This window comes from Miniopterus schreibersii (genome assembly GCF_964146895.1).
Source record: "Miniopterus schreibersii genome assembly, chromosome: 5".
Classification (NCBI taxonomy): Eukaryota; Metazoa; Chordata; class Mammalia; order Chiroptera; family Miniopteridae; genus Miniopterus; species Miniopterus schreibersii.
This window is the reverse complement of record NC_138106.1, coordinates 53,174,830-53,192,395: the sequence shown is the minus strand read 5'-3', so window position 1 is coordinate 53,192,395 and position 17,566 is coordinate 53,174,830. Positions and strand designations below refer to the sequence as shown.

The 17,566-nt window shown below is 37.8% G+C and overlaps 1 protein-coding gene across 3 annotated transcripts in view; it reads left to right on the top strand.

The window, feature by feature from the left end:
* The window catches only part of GAP43 (growth associated protein 43), a 190,018-nt gene extending 178,411 nt beyond the window's left edge, over nucleotides 1-11,607 (top strand). For 2 of the 3 annotated variants that reach the window (XM_081138657.1, XM_081138656.1), the window contains exon 3: nucleotides 8,763-9,448. In XM_081138657.1, the coding sequence (XP_080994783.1) occupies nucleotides 8,763-8,848 (86 nt within the window). In that variant the 3' untranslated portion in view covers nucleotides 8,849-9,448. Of the gene's footprint in view, nucleotides 1-8,762 lie in introns of all 3 variants that reach the window. The other variant, XM_081138658.1, reaches the window with a different exon arrangement.
* Nucleotides 11,608-17,566: the final 5,959 nt, after the last annotated feature.

Sequence of the window (17,566 nt, the reverse complement as noted above, 5' to 3'; positions counted from 1 at the left end):
TTTTTACTTCATTCGCTAAAAGTCTTGAAATGTGAGTAATTTAAATTTAGCAAAATTGAAAAGGCAGCACTTTTATTCAGGACTCCTGATTTAAGTTAGTTCTTGAACACAGATATGACTATCTTTCATTCTGATTAGAGGGAACCTCTTCCGTTTGAATCAGAGTCCACACTGTATCTTCCTGGTATAATTTCAGAGTATTACTCCAGACACCTCGCCCCCTTTTATTTGTCCAATGAGTGTTTTACTATTTTTAAATGTCGATAGGCACTGCCTGCACTTTTCAGTTCCCCAGAGCCCCCACCACTAGTTTTACGTGTGGCCAGGTTTTCACATTAATGTGAGTTTGTAAAAGCTAGAGAGATGCACCTAAGATTTTCTCCTGGGTAGGGTACTCCTCACCTGGGATACTATGAAGCAAAAGGGGAAATGCAGAGTTGAACTCTGGTCAGATAACATTTTGAACTTTTAAAAATATATGTATAATTTTATAGAAAAGAACAAAACAAACTTAATTTCTAGGCTGAACTGTTTCTGGTCATCGCTATTGACAATATTCAATTTCATATCACTTTCCTATCCCTGACATGGCCTTTCTCCGAATTTCTCAGTGTTAGAGGAGCCATCATCGTTATTGCTAACTCCCCATTTGTCAAGGCTGGAACATAAATCATCGATCCTAGGCCTCAACTTCTGAGAGAAGTAGTATGTTTCAGAAATCACTGAGTCCCTACCATGCTGCCTCTGAGTTTTCTTCTTGGTTAGATTCTTGCTTGTTACTCTATGAAATCCTAAAGTGAATAGTGTTATATGCAATAGGATTATACTCTTTTTTCAAAGGCTCAGAAAACAAGGAGGGGACCTAGGTGATATTTGCACCATTCCTTTGACATCAAAATGGTATACAGTGGTTCAGTGCTTTGAAGGAAGCTTGAAATATAAAATATGATCATGAAAAGCATAACATGTGGATCCCAGTGACCACCAAAAGCCATCATCAGGCTTCAGATCCACATCTGGTACACAGCCCAAGAGGAAGACCATGTGAGTAACAAGAGGGACATGTGTGAGCTAGCTGAAGAATGTTTTTTATTACTTTCCTTTGAGCTTTTGAGATGATGATACTTAATATTCAAGAAAGATGAAAATAAAAAGGAAAGGAGCAAACACCCCAGCCCAGTGGTGACTGGTAGAGTAATTGTGGGCATGGCCCCAGGATGATAGCAGCTTCTATTTAATCAATGTTGACAAGGCTGGGGAGAGCTGGGCAGGTCCCAAGAGGTAATGTTTTACTCGGAAATCCACTCAACCTAATTTCAGTAATGTAGGGCTGTGGAGGGGCCTGGACCGGAGCCAGTAAACAGGGCCATTAGAGCTCCGCGTAGGCGATGGCAGCTGGGAACACCGCCATCCCTCCAGCAGCACTGCAGCCGGCTGCCTGGCTGCGCATATGCTCCTGGTATTTGTTCACCAACAGAATGTGCAGACGTGCTATTCTCACCCTTTCGAGGAAATGAATGGAATGCATGAGGCAAGAACTGCTTCCAGAATCTATGTCAGCAAGGATCAGAGAGCCAGTTTGGTGTACATTTTTCAAGGATCACTGTGAAAGCATCCATGGGTTACCTTAATCTAAGGCTACCCCACACTGTTTCAAAGGGGTAGAGAAATGGCTTCCATTTTTATTGCTGTCTTAATGAGGTCTTGATCTTTTTTTAAGAATAGTTGTTGTGAATCCAGAGTGTGAAACTACTAGGGGTTTTTTCCTGTTTCAAAACTTATGGGATTCATTCAAGATATTCAACTTTGAAAATCAGGAAATGGCCCTGGAGAAATCATGCCCCTTTGGGCTGAGTTCTTACCTAGCTACTACGTCTTTCTTTACCACCCCTTCTCCAACAAGCAATACACACAACAGTAATTACTAGCATACAAATTCCAAGGAGGTAGAGATGGTTGCTTGGTGTTTTCATTGCTTTATCACCGCTGCTGTGTTTGCAGTGTGTAGAACAATGCATGGCACATAGTAACTATGACCCAAGACCTTTCACTGAATGAATAAATGAGTGAATTTATATGTTTTTCTTCTCTTTGGCAGCATCCTTCAACTCTAGAACATTAAGAATATATGACTTTATTGTCTATGGTGTTCATTCTCTGTTTTTAAGTTAACACAGAAAATGATGAAATACATGGAGACTGCTAGAGAACATGGTGATTTCTAAGAGATATTTGGGCCTGGAAAAAGGAATGTTTTGTTAAGGTTAAAATGTCAAGGCCAGAGAAGGTTGTAGCTCTTTACCAGATTCTAACAGCATCTGTAAAAATCGACAGACTGTAATTTTTTAGAATTTAAAGAATGTTTAATATAAATAATTATACAAACTGCCCAATTTTATTTAAAAAAAACCTTTTCACCCCTTTTAGACCCAACCACTAAAATGCAACATCATTTGTTTTTTGGGGGGGCATATTCCATCTCATAATAAAACTGAATTTGAGGGTTGATTTTCCCTGGTGAAGACTGAATTGTGGAGAGAAGCTTTCATGAGATAGAATATTAATGATTCTTACGACAGGTTAAGTTTACTGGTCACCTAAGATGATAGATGATTGATAGATGATAGATAGATAGATAGATAGATAGATAGATAGATAGATAGATAGATAGATGATAGATAGATAGATAGATAGATAGATAGATAGATAGATAGATAGATAAATAGATAGATGATAGATAGATGATAGATGATAGACAGATATAGAGATATATATCCTGTGAATAATTTAATCTTGCTCTTGTAATGTCTTAACCAAAATTACAGTATTATTATTAGATAAACATCTAATTGAACTTTATTAGCATTAGGTTTTTTTGTTTAATATAAATAAAAGTATATTCAGAGCCAACTGAAAAAGCAAAAACATTTTCCACTCTTTATCTTGCTGGATTTCAGCTGTCATATCAGCAACTCCAGGCTTTCCTCATTTGCCAGCTTCAGACCATGCACTTCCACTCACTCATTCTGTGTCACTTGGTATTGAACATGTCACTTAATCTTTACCTTCTACAGCTTCTTCTTAAGCAATAACTATCTCAGTGGGAGGCTGATCCTCTAGATGGGGAATGTGATTAATTACCCTAATTGGATCATGATAATTAGAGTGACCAGCTGGCCTCAGCCATTCATCTATCTTTGCCACTCACTGTGATGATCAAAGTTTCTGCACAAAATACTAAAGATTACTGTACATATTAACTCATTTCTAGCATTTAAAAATTATTCAATTAGTGCCAGAAAGTACCAAGACAAGATTTTATATTATCCAAGGCTAATCAGGATTCTTCCCTTCATTCTAAGTTCCTTTTAGCAAGAATGGTTTTCAGACTTTGTAGGCACCGGGCTTACATACCCGTGGACTCCCTGCTCCAGCTCCCACTCTGGGAACACCCATTCTTTTTGATCAAAGTTAAGGGCAGGGAGGGCAATCTAAAGTAGAAGCTACCGAGATGGCTCTGTCCCAAGTTAGAATTCACTGCTGCCATTCACAAACAGTGTGGTCTTAGGTAAATTACTTCATCTTACTGTGCCTCACTTTCCCAACTATAAAATGGGATGATTAAGGTACCTGTGAGAATTAAATAAAATGACATAGAATGAAATACTTAGAACTGTTCTGAACATAGGGTAAGAGGTCAAATATGTTAGCTATAGCTAAATGCTTTATACAAGAGGCCAGGAAAGTCATAATTCATGGTTCTTTCCAGGTGGAGAGGCTGCTGAATAGAGCAGGTAAGAAAATGTAGATATGAAACTATATGGTTAACATGATTTATTAACTGCACTAATTTGTCTCTAGTTAGCATCAGTGAGAGAAAGAGCAAGTTAGCAATCTCCAGAAATTCTTGCTGACATTCAGGCTTAAAAGGACCCATTTATGTATAACTCAGATTCTGTTTCCCTTTGTCTGAGGTTCAAACCTTTTTAAAACTCATGTGCAGTCTCCAATCAAAGTGGCTCTAACTAGAGTAGGCGTGTGGTGCATATCTGATTGCTATCTCCTTCATTTGCATGTAGGTTTATTTTTTTAAAAAATATTTTTATGAGTTCTTAGCTTACCTCACTTTTGTGATTATAAAAGATTGTTACTTTAGATTTTTTCCTATCCATAATCTCTTGGTGACCTATAAGAATTTCATTGAATCCACTGACGACATATTTTTTTACTAGCTAGTTATCCCTTCATCTAACACAAAGATACCCCCTTTATTTAGTATTCAATAATAACAATAATATCAAACAAGTATAAAATTACTCTCATCTCATATAAAATATGATGTTTATAGAATTGTGTCTTCAACTGACTTGAGTCCCAGCTAACTGACTGACGTGTTCCCTTTTGTAGTCAACTAACTGAACTTTATGTTTTAATTTTATGATTTATATTTTACATTTTAGAACAACAACTTGTTTTTAATCACAGAAGTTTTGTGAACCCTAGATACTTGGTTTTGAGTGCTGAATTGATAGAACAGATTTGACCGGAACTTCTTCTGGTAGAGTTTGGCAACCTAATGTAATGGGAAAACTGGACAAGCAGAAGACCTAGGTGTTAGTCCTGGCTTGGTCATGAGCAAATTTTGTGATTTAGGGAAAATCTCTTCCTGTGCCTGGACTTCAGTTTCCTCACCTGTGAAATAAGGAAGTCCATTCATTCTTGCATTGAACAAATACTAGTTGAGGGCTTTCCCTGCACTAGATTCTGTGCTGGGCATGGCAGAGCTGGGGGGCTAGTAGTTCAAAGCTGAACAAAAATAGGTATTGTTGCCCTTGAAGAGTTATGGTTTAATGACTAGATGATCTTAAAGGTCCCTCTCACTGCTGACATACTATGATTATAGATTTCATTGTTTGTTAAAAGTATATTATGGAAGGCTTAAACAGGAGCAAAGGTATTTTTTGTTGTTGTTTTCACTGCTTCTTCTCAATACCTATAAAAGTGCAGGTGCTCAATAAAAATATATTTAATAAATAAATAAATCTATTTCAAATACTTTGAAGCATATGGGGAGAGAATATGTATATATGGAAGCTCTTTTAATAGAAAATAGCAATGACTTCCTGTCACAATTAACAAATGTTTGTCAAGTTTCACCTTTTCTCCTTGGCCCGGGCAAAGCAAGTAGGGGAATTTGGGAGGATTTTACCTGATTCCACACCAATAGGGGATAGAAAGTATGGCTGCTTCTCAGAGTTACCTATTGCTTTGTTCTTTTGTTTTCCCTTTTGAATTCTGTTCCCTTTATTCCAAAAATATATAATTCTTCTCATCCTACCCAGCCTATTTCCACCACCTTTTCTTTTGAATATTTTAATCTCCCTCAAATCATACATAATAGCTCCCAAGTTTTTATTTTAGGAAGAGAGTTTTGAAGTGTTATCTCGCTCCTACAGCTAATCCTTCTGCATGTTTCTAGACAGTTTATATCAATATTCTATTCTTTTGTAGTTTGAAGAGGGCACTAAATACATTATTTCTTAGAGCTGATAAGGATAGTAAACCATCCTGGGCATACCTGTAGTATCCAAAGCTTTGGACAAGGCTGGGAACTAAGTAAATTCTCTAAAAATACTTCAAATTGCTATAGAAAGCCCTCACTATAATATATCTGGATGCTTTCTTTTGGCCAAAAATTAAATGATTCATTCTCATACTAAATTTCTGTAATCCATGAGGAACACTGCTGGTATATAAAGTATTATGATGATCAGAACTGAGTTAGTTGCTTCCAAAAATTTTCCTGAAAAATATGATTGGTTTACTGTTTCTTTAAGAGTTAATAATGGTCATTTTGGAAGGATTTGGCCTCAAAAAAATCTTTATGACTAGTAGTCTGTAGCCTTACTAAAATGACTGCAATTTAGATATAACTTATAGTCAGTTACAAACCCCCCAAATAAATCAGACTTTAAAACTTTGGTCAAAAATGAATCATAAAGTAAATTTTTTAAATCATAATTACTACCTTATTTACAAGACCAGCTTCATTTAATTCTAAAAAATCTCATCTATTTTCAAGGAGATATACATTCTCTGCTACTAAAGAGATTTTTAAAAATATTATTAGATAGCATTCCAAAGAAGGAATTTCAAAAATATGTTTAGCAACATTGGTCTTATTTGGCTATAAATGCTCAGCTTTATATGAATATAAACATATAGCTGACTGACCTAAAGGAGACATACATTTTTAGGAGCCCTTCTAATGGTCATAAAGGACTTCATTTCTGGGACTACATTAAACTAAAAAGTTATTGCACAGCAAAGGAAACCATCAACAAAATGAAAAGACAACCCACTGAATGGGAGAACATATTTGCCAATGACACACCTGATAAGGAGGTAATATCCAAAAGTTATAATGAACTCATACAACTCAACACCAAAAAATAAAAACACACAAAAAAATCAAATTAAAAACTAGGCAGAGGAACTGAATAGACACTTCTCCAAAGAGAACGTACAGATGGCCAATAGACATATGAAAAGATGCTCAACTAACCACCAGAGAAATGCAAATTAAGACCACAATGGAATATTACTTGACCATAAAAAGAACAAAATCTTACCATTTGTGACAGCATGTATGAACCTAGAGTATTATGCTAAGTAAAATAAGTCAGACAGTGAAAAACAAATACCATATGATTTCACTTATCTGTGGAATCTAAGGAACAAAATAAGTGAACAAACAAAACTGAAACAGACTCATAGCTGCAGAGACTGGTGGTTGCCAGAGGGGAAGAGGGTGAAAAAGGTGAAGAGATTAAGAAGTACAAATTGGTAGTTACAATATAGTCACGAGTTGTGAAGTACAGCATAGGGAATATAGTCAATAATATTGCAATAACTTTGTATAGGTAGGTACTGGAAATACTTGGGGGGATCACTTTGTAAAGTATATGATTGTCTAACCACTATGCTGTACACCTGAAAGTAATACAAAATAATATATATATTTATCTTTATTGTTGAAAGTATTACAGCTGTCCCCTTTTTTTCCCTATTGACCCCTTCCATGCTGCCCCCGCCCTCCCCCCACCCCAGGCTTTCACCACCCTGTTGTCTGTGTCTTTGGTTCATTCTTTAGTTAATCTCTTCCCACCCACTCACCCACCCACCCCCACCTTCACTGAATGTAAACTGTGATTGAAAAATAAAATAAAAAACACTAGAAGACTAAAATAAATACAAAGCCCCATATCTCTAGTCTCAACATCTCTCAGTTCTTAGGAAGTCCTGCTTATCAAGTTGACCCTTGACTGGCATCTGGGAAATTGGACTTTGAGAGGGTCCTCATCATTCCCTAACTAAGAGTGTTGACTGTGCCTAAACTGTGCAGCAATGCGGTTTATGCTGGACATCTATTTTCCTTCTGGGAGTCTAGATTTGGTGACTGCTAGGTAGTAAGTGTCTACATGACCAGCTTCGTAAAAACTCCAGATTTGGAAGCTCAAGTGAGCTTCCCTAGTAGATGACAGCACACACATGTCACAGTTCACTGCTGGAGGAATTACGCACATCCTATCCTCTGTGACTATTGGATGCTTGGGCCTGGTTTCCTCTAAACTTCACCCCATGCAACTTTTCTCTTTCCTGATTTGCTTTGTATCCTTTCACCATAATAAACCCCATCCATGAAGAGGACTGCTTGTTGATTCTTGTGAGTTCTAGCAGATCACTGAGCTGGGGGGTGGTCTTGGAAACCCCAAAATAGAAAGTTTAGGTTAGTAACACAGGTGATTTCAGGGCAAATGAATTCTCTTTCCACTGGCTGGCATATTAGTAGACTATCTGTAGCATGAAATCAACTAATGGAGTTCTATAAGGAAACCAGACAGAAGAGCGATTAGTAAAGTCACCTTGCCTTATGAATAAGTGTATTCATTGGGAATATTTTTGAGTGCAAGACACCAAAAACTGCAATGGTTTAAAGAGGTAAGTTATTTGTCTCACATAATAAAAAAAAGTCGAAGAGAAAGTGTCCAGGAATAGTATGGTCACACAGTAACAGGGGTTTTTTTTTCTTTCTGCTCCACCATCCTTAGTGTGTAGGTTTGGTTTGATGATCACAAAATAGCTGCTACACTACCAGGTATTGTTTGATGACTTAGTCATCAAGAATGGGAGAAAGTACCAGGCAAACACCTCCTCTGGAGTCCTCCCCAGGGAATTCTGTTTCTAATTGGCCATCACTGTGTTACATGGACACCCTTAGCTTTAAGGGGAGCTGGAAATTCAAGTATTTCACTTTCTAGCCTTTATAATACTAGAAATAAGGGATGAGAGGGTTGGGTTGGCTATTCAATGATCCACATAAAGTATTTGTCACAATGAGTCTGACACTGATGGAAAAAGAAATCCAAGATTATTGTTGATTCCCTACGTTAAGAGCTTATGTGTGGATACTTTGATTGTAAGGCTTGAGAAATTAGAGACCAGGGTAATTTCTGTGTGGATGCCTTGCTCCAAATATCATAGCTTTGTTCCTGAGCTCTTCATATGTGTCCTTGAACAATCTTCTGGAGATAAACTCTTCTGAACTTGGAAATTATATTACTAAGATAGGAATCTCTTTATCTTAAAGCTCTTGTGACATGGTATGAAAAGAAGAAATGCATTGCACTATCATATAAACAGATGAGACAAAATACTAACTCTTCTCTCCCTCCCCACCCCCACCTTGTTTTCTTCCTCAGAAGCTGTAGATGAAACCAAACCTAAGGAAAGTGCCCGGCAGGATGAGGGTAAAGAAGAACTCGAGGCGGACCAAGAACATGCCTGAACTCTAAGAAATGGCTTTCCACGTCCCCACCCTCCCCTCTCCTGGGCCCTGTCTCTCCCCACCCTCTTCTCAGCTCCACTCTGAAGTTTCCCTTCCTGTCCTGCTCACGTCTGTGAGTCTTTCCTCTCCCACCCACTAGCCCTCTTTCTCTCTATGTGGCAAACATTTAAAAAAAAAAAAAAAGCAGGAAAGATCCCAAGTCAAACAGTGTGGCTTAAACATTTTTTGTTTCTTGGTGTTGTTATGGCGAGTTTTTGGTAATGATGATCCAATCATTTTGGGAAATTCTTGCACTGTATCCAAGTTTTTTGAATTGGTGCGTGTGGCCCTGTGGGAGTCCACTTTCCTCTCTCTCTCTCTCTGTTCCAAGTGTGTGTGCAATGTTCCGTTCATCTGAGGAGTCCAAAATATCAAGTGAATTCAAAACCATTTTTCTTTTCCTCCTTTTCAATGTGATGGAATGAACAAAAAGGAAAAATAATCTAAAAACCCACTTTGTTTTGAAAATAAATAAAGCAAATGTGCCAATTAGCGTAACTTGCGGCTCTAAGGCTCCTTTTTCAATCTGAATATTAATAAATCATGAGAGTAATCAAACTCAAATGGCTCTGTATTTCTGTTCCACCTTCTCATTAGTTGTTTGACACCCCCTGTAACTGGAATCTTACATTTTATCTCCTTCCTGGTCTCCCAGTGTGACACCAACAACCCTGACAAAGAAAGGACTGATGATGCCTAAGGACCTGGTCAGGACCAATGGCTGTGGTCCTTGATGGGATGGTTGTGGGCTGTATTAGTTCCCTAGGCTGCTGTAGCAAAGAACCACAGACTGAGTGGCTAAAACAACAAAAATTTATTTTCTCACAGTTCTGGAGGCTTGAAGTCTGAAATCAAGGTGTTGGTAGTGTTGGCTCCTTTTGAGGGCCATGAGGGTAGGATCTGTTCCAAGCCTTTCTCTTTGGCATATAAATGGCCATCTTTTCTCTACCTCTCTTCATAGCCTATGGGTATTTCTATGTCTAAATTTACCCTTTTTGTAAGGACACCAGTCATATTTGACTAGGTAGGGCCCACTGCAATGACCTTATCTTAACTTTATTACCTCTGTCAAGACCCTATTTTCAAATAAGGTCACACTCGGAGGTATTAGGGGTTAGGATTTCAACATATGAATTTGGGGAGAAGGGGTACAATTCAACCCATAATATGAACTAAGACTTACTAAAGTCACCTCAGAGTAGTTTCATCCCTCAGGAGAATTATCCAATAGAAGGTTATTTTAGGTTTTGCTGAGGTAAATATTATGGAGACATCCATAACTCTTAGAAACCAATAGGCTTTTGTTTAGATAATTTATTTTAACCCAAATATTGACACAGCCCATTCTATCTTTTTCTGCTTATTAACTTCTGTTGGACTTATCCCCACACAAGGCAACTGTCAGAACCTTGATTAGTTATCATTCTTGTTCTTGTGGATGGTGATAGTATATAAAGAAATTGTGTTCATTTAGCATATCTGTACTTTTCAAATTTCTTTCCAGTTCCTGTTTTCTACGTACCCTCTATTAGAAGGTAAACAGTTCCCATGAGAAACAGCAATGTCCCTAAATCTTGAAGTATCTGATGCTGTTCCCCGCCAACTAAATTTCCTAAATCTATCCTGGTGCAAATTCCTAACAAGTCATACACTGCTTGACCCTGAGTTCCCTCCCATAGACAGGCATGGACAATGGACTCTCATCAGCTTCTTACACTCATCTGCACATAGAATATTATAGCAAGGAAGAGAAAATTGTTCCAAAACCTTCAAATAATAAAGATCATGGAAATAAGTGATCTTAGGAGTACAACCTACATCTTGTTACTCTACTCAGCTCTGTGTGGAGCTGGTGCCTGGTTAAAACTTGTAAGAAAGCTAATGTTGTGTGAAGGATAAGTCCTCACTAGATCAAGGGGTCATCCTCGTCACTAACATTACGTACAACTTTCATTGAGAGAAGCAATCATGAAGAGAAAAAGGTCAGAAATCATCCATTATATATATAATTTAAGAGTTTTAAATTCATTCTGACTTGGTATGATTTCCAAAGAAGACTTTGGAGCACATATCTGGGACTCAATCTTCCCATGATTAGGGTCTCATCAGATGTGAGATAAGGTTTTAGAAAAGGTTGTCCATGGGATGCAGCCACATTGGCAGTATATTGTTTTAAGAATTCTATTTTACCTCTAAGACTTTTTGGTAGAATAAATGCTTTACTTCCCCAAGTTTATACTTGAAAGCAACATTCTTATGACTTGGAACAGTTCAACTTCTCCTTCAAAATATAATTCTAAACTTCTTCCACTGAATCCACAGTCACACTAAAAATAACATCACATGATTTTTTTAAGTCTGTATTTATATACATTGTTTAGTGATCTTACTAGTTTTGTCAGAGTTGGTATTTTGTTTTTCACTTATGAATATATATATATTTTGTTTTGTTTTATAAACTCTTGGCTCTTTAATGGAATTTTAAAGGTGGGGAAGACACATCATGGAGGTTCATAATACTCCTAAAAGGCATACCAAGAATAACTGGAGCCCTCACACTGATACAAAGCAAAGTAAATTCAAACTTGTTCACAACACACACAAAGTCAGGTGATCCTGGGAAACACAGATCATTCAAGATACAAAAACAAATAGATTCCAAATCTGTTCAGAAAACAACATGATTTGTTGATTCTGAAACATCTACATCTGGTTTACTTAAAAAAATAAAATTTAAAAAAAACTAGCCAAAAAAGGCCTCAACATTGGCAAATGATTCTTTCAAATGATAATAAGATCATATTCTGGGCACCAGACCCAATATCCCATTGACAGGAAACCACGGTTATGTCTGCATAAAGTAGTCTCTTGCCTGAGCTGTATTATTTGGGCCTAAAATGTTCAGCCATGATGTAATACAATCTGAGCCTCTTTGAAGATGAAGGTATTTCTAAGTTAGAACTCTTCATTTCCATCACTCTACGCATTGCTCATCCTTCAGTCTTTCCCACCCTCAATTACCCAGTGGTTAGTTCAGAAATCTCAAAAACAACCTGATTACTCTTTTTTTTTCATATAACATTTGATTCATGAGAAAATTTGCTGATGTGGATTCCAGAAGAAAATAAGGATACACTGTGCCTGCTGCTCTGACCAAACCTTCACTTTCCTGGGTCAGTTTAAAGTGATCTAAGGGTCTTTTACAGCAGTCACTTTCTGTATTCAGCTCATAAGGAAGAGTGGGGAGGGATTACCAAATCTCTGTCTCAATTCCCTAGAGAATAGACACTCTGGAGCTCTCAAAACTGCATTATTCTCAACATCAGCCAGTTCTGCAGTTGGCATGGAAGCCTGAGCAAGAAGAAAATCAAATTAATGAATGATTTCCATAAAGCATTATTAAAATCACCACAAATTCCATTAACTTTTTTTTAACCTTCTCATACATAGTCTGTTGTCATGGAAACAGCTTCTGCTAAGCTGGTTATAAAATTAATTTCATGATTGGTGACCCTTCTAACTAAATGTTAGCTAATGAACATAGAAATGTGGGCTTTCTTCATTTAAAAACAAAAAACACACACACCAAAAACTCACAACTTTTTTTGCCTAGGAGATTAAAATTCATGCCTGCCTGTCATGTAGGCAAGGCCTGCACTCACATCCACCACCTCTTTTAGTCACATATTTACTCCTATATGATTGCAATTTTGTTCTTTCTTCCTGGGAAGAAATTCACAGTCATTGTGAATGAAGACAGATTATAGCTATGAGACTGATGAGTCATTAAATGCTCTCGGAGAATTCTATCAAAGTGGCAAGGACATTTTGAATGTACATTCTCCAGCAGCTTGGTTACCTGATTTCTTTTTTTCTATAGGTACATGTCATTGTTGATAATTACAATGCTGCAGATGGTACCTTACTAAGTACATTTTTGATGAAGTGATATGCCTCCATACAAAAAGAAAATGTTCCTAGTTAACCCTGCATCACACATACTATGAGAACACATGGGATTGTCATAAGAATCTTAAAATAATTTTAGTTTAACCACCCAAATAATACTGTGTAAAAGGCAGAAAATATAAGTGAGAAAGAAGATAAAATCATTTCACAGTTTACTACCCAGATTTGAGCATTTTAACATTTAGGGATATAGCTTTACATAGTGGGTCTGCCTATTTCCCTCCCTCCCTTCCTATATATTATCCACTTATCTACTTATCTATAATCATGTGCATATATAGATATGTATATTTAAGACATCCATGGGCTCATGCTTTACATATTATTTTGCAAACTGCCTAACATATTGCAGACATTTTCAAATAGATTGACGGGACAGAGACAAAGGACTTTAAAATTCATGATTCTCATTGCTAACCAGTGCAGTATTAAAGCCTGAGACAAAAGGAAAAATGTGCAGTTCTACATACACTTATTAAAATATTATCCTGTTTTTTGAATCAAGTAAGAAGGTTAATAAAAACTCTACAATAATAATAATTAAAAAAAAAGGCTACGTAGAAAGTGCCACGTTGCCCTATCTGTTGGCAAGCTTTTGTCAACCCTCATAAACCCACCTGCTGGTGGACGTGGGCTGCGTTGCCTTGCCAGGAAACTGGAAGTTGATTGGAAAGGACAGATACCATTGTGCAGTAATGCAGGGTCGTAAAACAAACAAATAGAACGCTGTCTTTATTTGACATTTTTATATTTTGTTTATTATAGATATTTTGGCATAAATTTTGATTTGCATTGAAATGTTATCTTGATTACTATTGTTTTGATGTGATCTTAAATTTTGCCCTTGAGACAAGTGCCTCACTTGCTTCACCCTACTTTTTGCCTTGAGGCTCCCAAAGGGAATGCTAGAATCCTTGTTTTCTAGGTAGTTTTCTGATGATTATACGAGGTCTTAGTGATTATCCAGGAACTGTAAGGCTTGAGCTTGGGTTGGCCCATGAGGACCTGGGAATTCACTGTCTTATATTCCTAGAAAGCTAATAGAATTACTTTAAGAAGTTTCCTTGCTTTCTAGAGAAGGTATAGAGCATGAAACAGCTGGATATAGGAAATGTGGAGTGTTTCCAAGCTGGTCGGCTTTGTGGTGACCTGAAGAATTCATGACCTACCTAAACACTCTGAAAATAAATTAAAAAGTAAACAGGAATAGCACTGGGCCTGCCAAACCAAACCATCAGTTTGCGATGCCTGGTGGGCTTTCACCACTCCTCACCGCAGCGTTTGTCTCGGAAGAGTGTGGTTATAAAACTTAATTTGGTTCCTTTAAAATGAGCGTTCATGAAGAAGCTGATCAACTAGGGCCTCTTATAATCTGGAACTATTACTAAGTTGTTGAGAGAACTGCGTGCTCATTTATTAACTCATCCTAAGTGGAAATTTATGTGTAAACTGTATATAAGAAGATGGATATTTCATCTTACACACTGAGTAAAAAGAAGTTATTGCTCTCTCTTGGAATTTTTTTTAAAGCATGGGAGGAAGAATCATGCCTCTTAAACTTTCTCTTCCACCATGTTGGAAAAAGAGATGCAAGGTAGAAACAAAAGGAGCAACACTCATGTCTGCCTTTCTTTGTTTCTCTACCTTCTGTAGTCCTTCCCCTCCTTCCTTTAGTAAGGAGAGTGAGGGGAGAGCCTAGAGACCCTGGAGTGTTCATTAAGTCAAAGGAAAACCTGTGTCCAGAGTGCTGCAGCTGCTAGAGGCAGCGAAGGCTCTAACCATCCCCTCCACCTCGGGAGGGAAAGGCAGCCTCAGCCTCAGCCTGGGGCTTCACCAGCGGTGCCACCCTCACCGACTTTTGACCTGCCAACATAAACCCAGGAATCCTGCCTTCCTCTCCTGGATGTAGCCCACCCTCTCTGCGCAGACAACTCCTGCTAGACAGTAAAGTGCTCAGGCGTGGGATTTTTGTCCTGTTTCCTTATGTACTCTGTTTCCTTAGTGTTTGGAAATACCAAGGAGATGTTAAATAAATGCTTCACAAATGCACAAATGGATGAATGAATAAATGAATGAATGGACTTCAATTCTGGCCCGTCAGTATCTACTTCCTTTTCCCTTCCTTCGATTTTGCACACTTCCCACAGCAGCATCAGTTGCAACTCAGGCCCCTCATCCAAGAAGTATTTTTCTGAAAACTCAGATATATCCAATGATGAACTTGGGGCACCAATCGCCACATGAATCTGACAAGTTTTGATTCAATCACTAAATGGCAGCTGGGAGATTCCAGACACAGGGCCTCCTCATAGTCCCTGCTCGCCCCAGTCCTGACTTTGCCGGAGTGGATCTCCAAGACTTTATTGCCACCTTTGGTCTTATGGTTCCCTCTGCTTGAAATGCTCTTCCTCCAGATATGCACACAGCTCTTTCAGATCTTTCTATAGATATTATCTTCTCATCAAAGCCTCTCAGGATCCCCTTTCCTGTGAAAATACTACAAGTAGAGATGAATCTTATTTCTATTTAAAATATACATCCTTTACTCAATTATTTTATTTCCATGTCTAATATCACTAGAATATAAGCTTCACAAAGACAAGAACTTTACTTGCTTTGCTTCTGTCTCTAGCTCTTGAGACACTGCCGAGCATTGAGCAGGATCTCAAAATGGCAAATTAATCTCTCTCAAAATTGCAGACTCAAATTGTACTTTGAGTCTTTTAATTGCTCCTTGAATCTGGCAGGTATTTTTAAAATTGGTTTCTCCTTACTATAGTATTTATTCATGAGTCACTGTTCTGTAACATTACCTAGCAATAGACATCCATTGTTCTTGCCCACCCAGCATCTTTTTACATTTTTCTAGTAATAAGCAACCTCTTTCCTACAGTGAACTTAGAGCATTAAGATTGAATGGAGTTGATTCTGAATTTTTTTCCTCTCATGCTCAACATAGACTAGATACAGACCATCACATCTCCTGGCTATAGCGATTGGCTTAAATATAGGCATGTAACTGAAGCCAGGTCCTCCCCTGGTATTCTCTGCCAGAGCTAGCAGGGAAAAAAATTTCTTCCTGGTAGGATTTCTAGACAAGTGAATGTAAGTTTCCACAGATAATAGCTGTTGTCTCACCATGTGGAGAGAGCCTGCCCAAGAAATGGAAAGAGACAGAGTCCTAGTAACATTGTTTGGTCTTCTAATTCTAACAATTCCTGGAGCAAGTACTATTCTTAGACTTTTCAGTTATGTGTGTTCATACCCTTTCTCTTTTTTGTATAAGCTATTTAAATTGCATGTTTGCCATGTACAACTTAAAAGATCCCACACATCTTAGCCCTTCCATGCGGCCCCAGCTCTAGTAACCCTTACACATAAGTAACCCCTGGGTGGTGGTCTCACCCAGTTGGCCCTAGTTTCCTGAACACTGGGCATTTTCACAGTATCTGTGGCATAAGAAAGGTTATTTGTTGTCTTATCTCTATATCATTTTCCCCCCACAGGTTGATCAACTATTTTCAGGATTTAATGCACAAAGTGAAAATGCTGAGAAACAATACCGGTATGTCTACAGAGGAGGAAAACATGATAATATATAGCTGAGGTTGGAAGTGAGGTTCAGTAATTCCGATGGCACTTACTCTACTCCCAAACTCTGAGTAGAAGTCATAAAACACATCTTATGCTTAGATGAACAAGGTAGTGAGTGTGATTTAATCTTCAAATCTTAGGTGTCTCCTTCAAACATCGAACCTTATTTTACATCAGAACAGCATATGGCATGAAAGTAATTATACATCCTAATGAACACAAATCCTCTCCTAGTAGCAAACTATGTTGAACAAATATTTAAAAATATTTACTCTGAGTATATTGCTGTTATACTACAATAGAGTAGGTGTTTATTGAAGTAAAAATTAGTATAGCTTTGTTGTCTAGAGAAAGAAAATGCAACATATACATACGTACACATATATTTAATATGTACATATACATGTACAGTGGTATCTCGGTTTTCAAACATCTCTGTTGACGAACAGTTCAGTTTACCAATGCCATAAACCTGGAAGGAAATGCTTCGGTTTTCGAACACGCCTCGGAAGTTGAACATCCCACACAGCTTCGGCTGAGGGCAAGATCCTGAGGCCCAGTTGTCGGCTGTGGATCCCTCGGTTTCTGAATGTTTCAGAACTCGAACGGTCTTCCAGAGCAGATTACAGTTGAAAACCGAGGGATCACTGTATATAATATTTTAATAAGATGTAGAAAATGAGATAAGAAATAAAAAATTGAAAACAAAATGAAAATGAAAACACTGGAGCCCCACCTAAAGAGCTGTAACACCCACAGAATCAATTGTCACTTGTGTCTATCCTGGATATTTTCTAAAGAAATTTTGCCAGGATGTCATGTAAAACAGAAATGATTAGTCAGCACCCAAAGTCTGCCCTGGAAAGGGCCTTTTTTGTATTCCTAAACAATCAAAGTCATGTTGGGTTTTCCTTGCATATTATTAAGTTCAAGTCCTCAACTGCTTCTTTTTTTTTCTTTTCATTGATATTTAGAGAGAGTGGAAGGAAGGGAGGGATAGGGGAGAGAGAGAGAGGAAGAGAAACATCGATATGAGAGAGATACATCAGTGGGTTGTCTCCTGCACATGCCCTGACAGGGCCAGGATTGAGCCTACAACTGAGGTACATTCCCTTG